Source organism: Eurypyga helias, unplaced genomic scaffold (genome assembly GCF_000690775.1).
Source record: "Eurypyga helias isolate BGI_N326 unplaced genomic scaffold, ASM69077v1 scaffold37135, whole genome shotgun sequence".
Lineage (NCBI taxonomy): Eukaryota > Metazoa > Chordata > Aves > Eurypygiformes > Eurypygidae > Eurypyga > Eurypyga helias.
In genome coordinates, this window is record NW_010254018.1 from 35,608 (window position 1) to 43,398 (window position 7,791).

Sequence of the window (7,791 nt, forward strand, 5' to 3'; positions counted from 1 at the left end):
GCTTTGGCTCTTATTTCACCAGAAGGGAAATGTATTCTCTGTACCCAACAATTTCCATTTTGGTTTAATCCCACAGAGTGGGATTTTTACTTCATAGTGAGCAGTGCTTTTTATAGATATTTTATGGGCAGAATCTCACTGATGCTTAGTTTTTGGGCTGGTGAGCTTGAGAAAAAAGCTGGGAATCAGGTTGGATTCTGTTCCCAACTCTATCGTTGACCAGCTGCGTGGTGCTGATATGTCAGTTCACATCTCTCTGTCCTTGTTAATTCATTTGTAAATCAGGGTTAACATTTTTTACATATCTCTGAAAAGAGCTTTGAAACCTATATGTAAAGCAGAAGGATATAATTAGAAATAAGGCAGTGTGAGTTTTTTTGTGTCCTGGCAATTTTTGAAACAGTTTATTTGATTTCAACCAAATTTGGAAAACGAACAGATGTCTCAAAGATAATTGAGTTCCTAAAAGTTCTGTCATCTAGGCAGTGGGACAGAAGAGAAAGAATCGTGAATTCTCCTTGTTGAAAGAACGGCTGCAGTGTTGCCATATGTGTTATTAGATAGCAGGGAATCCGAGTGGATGGAAAACTTCATAAATGCTCCAACATCACTGGTTACTGTTTATAATCTCATCCACTGTTCCTCTCTTTTGTTGCCTCAAGCTAAAAGGCACTGGGAGGTCCTATTTGGTGGGTTAATGTAATCTGTATTTCAAAGTTAAAAAATAAGTGTAAGTTCAGGCTAGTTGCTGAAGGAGCCTGTGCAGTTGATAGGGAGGAATAGACACCCCAGAGGGCTAATTCCATTCAATGTCTCTCTGATGCCTTTTACAGATTAAGGGGAATTTCATCTTTGAAAATGTCTGTTTCTATTTAGTATAAAAAGAGACGAATGTGAGTGTCTCATTTTTAACTGTAGGTTAGGATGAATCACCCTCACATTTTACAGGTAAGTTTATTATATGAGTTTCTTGCAGCATGTTAGGCAGAATTATGATCAGAAACTACTAGGTATTTAACATAGGAAATGCAGTCTGACTGGCCAAACAGTCTGTATTGGCCAGACACTGCAGAGGATAAAGAATTGTTTCTCTTAAATTGTTGAATATATGAAGGTTGAGACTCAAGCTCTGTCGACAGTTTGTCGTAATGATCTGAAATAGTTGTATTTAATATCATTAGTTTTACCTGTAAAAATTAATTCCTTAGATCAGATGAACTCCTATTTGAAGTAAATTTTATTGTTAAAAATGTTTGCTATCGTTGTTGAATGACATAAAAGCTTGACACTTACTCCACATAATTTTCACACTTCCTAATTGTAAATAAAGAGGTATGATTAGGAGAATGTCAAGGTAATCTGTTTTGTCTTGGCTTTTTAATAGACAAATGTTGAGCTGCTGTAGATTAATGCTTTTTCTTTAGTGAAATGGAATTCTCCAGGGATATAATACCAGTTGTTAATTATTTTTCTCATGCATTAGTCATAGAGTAAATGGAAAATTAATTGTTTTTCAGATTTTAAAAAATTGTCTTTAATGCAGAAATATCTATTTGGTTTGTGTAGATTTGAGTGATTTCTTTTTGTCCTCCCAAATACAATATCAGCTTTAAAACTGAAGTAAGAAGCATGATTTTTTTCTTACAGACTGTTACTATTTCCCATATGTTAATTCAGATTGTTGAAATGAATTCAAACTGCTTTAGTTCTGTGAACCATCGAGAGAAAGTAAATATATGATAGTAAATATACATGCCTAAACATACTCAAGATGCATTGAAAATTCCAGATGTATTGAACATCTCAAACGTTTTTTTTTGTTTGCACTGCTTTCTTTGGCAAAAAAAATTTCACATTTTTGAGCCTCCCACCCCACTTACATGTGTCTTACTCATTCCGATTAGAAGTGATTTGAGATCTATTTTTAATGTGTGTTTGTAGTTACATGGTCTCCAACCTTTATTGTAATTTAAATAAGTGGTGAAGTTCTATTTTGGTCATAAGCTATTTAAACAGATGTAGAAGCCAGCCCAATGCATACCATCGTTTGTATTTGATGAAAAACAGAAGAGCTTAAACTGGATTAATACATTGATAGTGTTAGGTGGCTTTCTAATTGTTGCATTTAATACCAAGCTCTCCTTAGAATCAGTTTCAACTGTAAGACAGTTTTGTTTTGTTTTGGTTTGGTTTTTTTTCCACAGCAGTCCTTTCCGAAGAAGCTTCCAATGTCTCAGTCAGTGCCTCAGATTTATATCCAGGTTAAGGAATTTATTTATGCAAGCCTTAAGTTTTCAGAGTCACTTCACCGCAGGTAAGCTTGACATATCAGCAGTGTCACTATAAGGTAACCTGTAACTTCCAGCTGACCTAAAAATACATATTAAATTGAAAATATATTTTCTTGTGCACTTACTAGCTGTGCTTGTTTCATAATTTACATATAATTTACACATATAATTCTTTATATTTCCTTTGTGATTCCCAATGCTATAGCATGTATTTCATATGTGCATATATATAAATTCTATAGAATATATGTATGTCTGTATAGGTGAAGGTAGCTTGGCATGGTACGCAGTCTAAACACTACTGGGTTTAGTTTTTTTTAAACAGCATTGACTAGTTTGAATCTACAGGTTTTCTTTATTTAACAAAGCATGTAAGATTTGAAAAATATGCTTTGGTACCGACCATTTCAGAAATAATTGTGTAGCATCCCTGATTATGGTCTTTCCCTTCTCAGTGCTGTGAGTTTCCTTAACGTTGATTTCTTCTGCAACAAAATGTGTTGTCTGCATACTTATTCCCTCTTCCACCCCACCTTTTTTTTGGTGGAAATCATCACTATTCTCCCATTTCCTTTCCTCTTGTGGCCTTCAGTAGCTTAGTTTTAATTACATAAAATAACATTCATAGATCTGAAATCTGGAAGGTATTCGTGGCTGGTCACCCAGTTCTGCACTGTTAAAGATGTAAATGACTCGCTTTCACACATTCTTAATTGATACTGTTTATAATTTACACATCCTAATGAGCACATGTTGACCTCTTCAGTAACTCATTAAAACCCACAAATTACTCTTTCGGAACTGCTGTGTCAATAAACATGTTCAAAATCTTTAAAAAAAAAAAAAAAGTTTTGCTTCAGTGTTGAAATTCAGCTAATGAATACTTTGTAAGTGAAAAGAGGTGTTTTGTGTGTTAGAACACAGAAGACTTGGAGCAACCAGAAATGAAACATACATAGGGAATTCTTAACGTGAAAAGTGTCCTTTGCAGGGAAAAAGAAAATAATTATTACTGTCAAAGTATTGTCATGTACAGCATAGTTACAAGAACAAATTCTTTTTCAGCTCAACAGAAATAGATGATATGCTCAGAAAATCTACAAATTTGCTGCTTACAAGAACTCTAAGTAGTTGTTTACAGAACCTAATTAAAAAACCTCATATAGGTTTAACCGAGGTAAGTTTTAAAACACATACTCAGAACTTTTTAAGACAGTTAATGCCAAAACTACTCTTGTAAATTTAGATATAAGATATCTATTAAGATTTGTGTAAGAAAAATAAGTAGTGTTTGCTTTAACAAACGAGGTGAAAGAAGTAGTATAAAAACGCATCACTATCTGTTATGTAAATAACAGCAATACAGTGTTGGGTTTAGTTGGAAGTATAATTACACAGGGATGCCTTTTGAGTGTGAGATGACAATGAAAGAGTTCTGTCTGCTGCAAGGTAAGCAGAGATTTTCAAGAAATAAGAGAAAGAATTCTACTTCTTTGGTTGCATATAGAGCATGGTTCATGTGTTCCACTCTTGTCTAGAAATTGGTAGCATACTGTTCATTTTCTTTCTATTAAAAACAAGGGTGGGGGGAAGAGAGGAAAGAAAATCTTTCACATCAACTGTGTAGATTTTCAGAGTAAACCTACCAGATTTATGTATATATATGTATATATAAAGATTTATAAATATGAAGTCTCAAGACCACTCTAACAGACAAAACTTTTTCTATAGTCATTGCAATTAAAACATTTTAATAGGTTTATGCATGTTGTTTCATCATCAGGACTCTTGGTTTAATTTGTTTATTGGGCAGAATAAGACAGAGTGAGGTAGTGAATCACTGAACATTCACTGCAGGTACATGCAATGTCAGGAGACAGCAGGTACCTACTGAGATGTGCTGAGAAGGACTTAGACTACTGCCATTAGGGCAGGCATGTGTCCTACTGAATGTTGGTTTTAAACTGCAAGAACCTCTTGTATAGACAAAATCAACAAGAAAAAGATGAGGAAAGAGCTCTATGAATGACATATTGCCATCTTAGTAAGACAAGCCATACATTTTTTCTGAGACATACTCTTCCATGTTCTTGAAATTGGTACAGGACTATTTTCAACAATATGAAAATAAATTCACTAGTATTTTTTGAGGTGCTTCATTATCAAGCCAATATGTTTTATGATAAAAATATTAAAGTGAGAACTTATTTTACCAAGCTTTACATTAGTGTTCACTAAGACAGTATACAGTGGGAATTAAGATGTAATATACTGATATTTCAGTTAGTATGCATTATGTACATTAATTTGTGAAATCAATGCTAATGCAGATCCTGCTTATAGAAATATTCCTAACACATATAAGCAGATTGTTACCAGTGTTGGGGCAGGAAGGAGTTGACCACCTTATTTCTTCAATTCCCAGACTTCAGAAAGCATCATTCTGCAGACAGTATTGTGAAATATTTTTTTATGGCAGTAATTTTTTGCTTTTGGTGATATATTTTCCTTCCTTTAATTCTAAAATATCAATTGGATTTATTTCACTGAGTAGGTGTCTGCAGTCTTCATTTTTAAAATGGCATCATTTGTATGTAAACAGTGGTATTCCTCCTTAGTGGTATTTGAAAGCAAACTTGAAAACTGACAGGTAATAGGTGGTAACCTGAAATACTGTCATTAATTTCTAATAATTGTTGCTGAAAGAAGTAACCATTTACAATATCAGATGACAATGGGTGATACAAAAAGGATTTTTACAAGAATTTTTTGTCTCTTGTAGCTTGTTCAAATCATCATAAACACAACACACCTGGAACAAGCCTGTAAATACCTTGAAGATTTTATATCTAACATTACAAATATTTCACAAGTGACTGTTCACACTGCAAGACTTTATGGACTTTCTACATTTAAGGTATGGTGTATGTCATCCGTTAGATGACTATGTCTGAAAAGTTACATTAAAGTTGCTATAAAGTAAGCAATTTAAAATAAAAAGGGGTGAGGACAAAGCTGCATGCTTTATCATATTTGACTTTAAAACAATTCTGAACTGTTAAGAATGCAATTGTAACACTGAGCAGATAAACAGTGTTTTTTAGGTTATTGGCATAATCTGATATATATGGCAGTACATATATATCAATATTCTCTTTCAGAAGCATCTTTTGTTAAGTTATGAAATGAGAGGTTAAGCTTAATTGCACCAGAAGCTTTCAACAAATTAAGCTCCAATTTCTGTGTGTAACATCTCTCCTTTCTGAATGGAATTGAGCAAAACTGCTAGTTTAATCTAAAATGTTTGTATTATTTATTTGGTTTTATTCCACAATATAAATATTCTGTTGTATATTTTCAAATAGTGTAATTTAGCAATATAAAAGCAATATTAAGAATGTGTTATAAAGCATAAGCATAAATTATTCAATTGTCTTTTTAGAATTAATATTTAATTTACTTTCCCTTCATAGACACAATAATACTTGTTAAAATGATCAGTGGGAACTTGACTGTTTCTAATGTATGGCAACTGCTTATCTGCACAAGCTGTATTTTCTCTGACATTTTTCAGAAATGGCAGAAGTACTTAAGCTTATATCTCAAAAAATTAAAGTAAATCATAAGTGATGCATACTCAGCATAGGCAATTGTAATTTCAACAATTAGCATGGCAACATTTGTAAGCAGAGTATAAAATAGTCCTAAAATCAAAAATGTAGGGTTTTTTTCTATATATGAATCCTCATCTCATTAGCAGGTGAAGTTCTCCTAGTTGTTCTTGTATTTGTCTATACAGAAATTCTGAAGGATTTTGAAAAAAAGAAACTAAAGCAAAAATACCAAGTGGCTTGTATAATAACATCTGATGTCCTTATACCCTCATCTGTGAAGCCCCTCTCCACAATGTTACTCAAAAGGCCTTAGTCCTTTTTCAGTTGTAAGGCAGACACATGTTTTGTTAAAGAGAGGTCTGCACATAAAAATGAAATTGCTGAAAACAGCTCATACACGCAATGTCAGGTTAACTCAAGATGATTGAGACTTATCCCTAAAATAAATGAGACAAAATTCTGATCCGTGCTCAGGCTGTTTTATGTCATAATGACCCTGGTAAGCTCTAGGGTGTGGGGTCCTCCCTGGGCTGCAGGCGGATCTCTGCTCCACCGTGACCCTCCATGGTTGCAGGGCACAGCTGGCCTCAACGTGGTCTGCACCACAGGCTGCCAGGGAACCTCTGCTCTGGCACCTGGAGCGCCTCCTCCCTCTCCTTCTCCACTGACCTTGGTGTCTGCAGAGCTGTTCCTCTCACATATTCTCACTCCTCTCTCTGGCTGCTATTGCTGTTGCCCAGCAACTTTTTTCCTTCTTAAGCACCTTATCCCAGGGGTGCTACCACTGTCCCGGATGGGCTCGGCCTTGGCCAGCAGCGGGTCCGTCTTGGGGGGCCCTGGCTCTATTGGACATAGGGGAAGCTTCTAGCAGCTTCTCACGGAAGCCACCCCTGTAGCCCACCCACTGCCAAAACCTTGCCACACAAACCCAATACACTTTCTGAAGAAAACATTCTCACTGAAGAATAATCTCGTACAGGTTACCTTGTGCCATTAATTCAGCCTGCGCATTGCTTTCTTAGTCACTTAGGGCTTTTATACAGAAATTTTGGAAAGAGAAACAAAACAAAAAGTCATCAGAGATTCCGAAGCAGCTGCAACTTCAACTTTAGGTATTTGGGTTTTTTTCAGTGACACTGAAATAAAGGAGGATAATTTCTTGTATTTATGGGATAAAGAGGACTAATCCTATTGAGAGTAGTTGTTTACTGTACTTAAGTTTTTCTCTTGATGCAATATGTAGCCTATCCTGTTATAATATCCCCTCTGGCATAGATGTTAAAAGGTGGGTGAGGTGGAACAAGACATCACCATTGTAAGACACTTCGTATTTCCAGTTCATTGCCAAAAATTTTTCCATTAAATGTCATTTTGTTTGTTAAGGATTTAATGAATAAGGCTAGACAGGAAGGTTCTAGCAACTGTAGTTAGGTCACCATTGCTCTACCAGTAGTTTTACTAATTTTGCGCTGTCCTTAAGGTCTGGGCTGCCTAGTTTGCTTGTTGTGTACCGATAGTGCATGTGTGTCTTTGAATTTGCATATCTATAGATATTTTTGTGTAAGGTCAATCCATAAACTTTTCAACATTCAAACAAAACAATGCAGCAATAATATTTGATCTCATTAAGAGTAAGATGTTCTTTCTCCTTGAATTTAATTGAATAAATGCAGTTGAAAGTCGGCATTATATTCTGTGCTGATTGCTTATGCCCTCAGTTATATTTAACTATGCTATAAACTACCAATGTTCTACTGGAGGGAATCACAGAATATTATATCTGGGTTTAGTGATCTTAGTATCTGTGCTATTTGGAAAAATACAGAATGAACACAGAAAAACACATTAGAATTTTTTTTTAATGGTTTCTATCCTGTCTCTTTCCC

The 7,791-nt window shown here is 34.8% G+C and overlaps 1 protein-coding gene across 1 annotated transcript in view; it reads left to right on the forward strand.

Moving 5' to 3' along the window:
• Positions 1 to 7,791, forward strand: part of EXOC6 (exocyst complex component 6) — a 46,150-nt gene that overhangs the window by 20,371 nt on the left and 17,988 nt on the right. Inside the window, exons 14-16 of the mRNA XM_010152862.1 lie at positions 2,205 to 2,314; positions 3,357 to 3,468; positions 5,074 to 5,208. Coding sequence (XP_010151164.1) covers positions 2,205 to 2,314; positions 3,357 to 3,468; positions 5,074 to 5,208 — 357 coding nt within the window. The remainder of the gene's footprint in view (positions 1 to 2,204; positions 2,315 to 3,356; positions 3,469 to 5,073; positions 5,209 to 7,791) is intronic.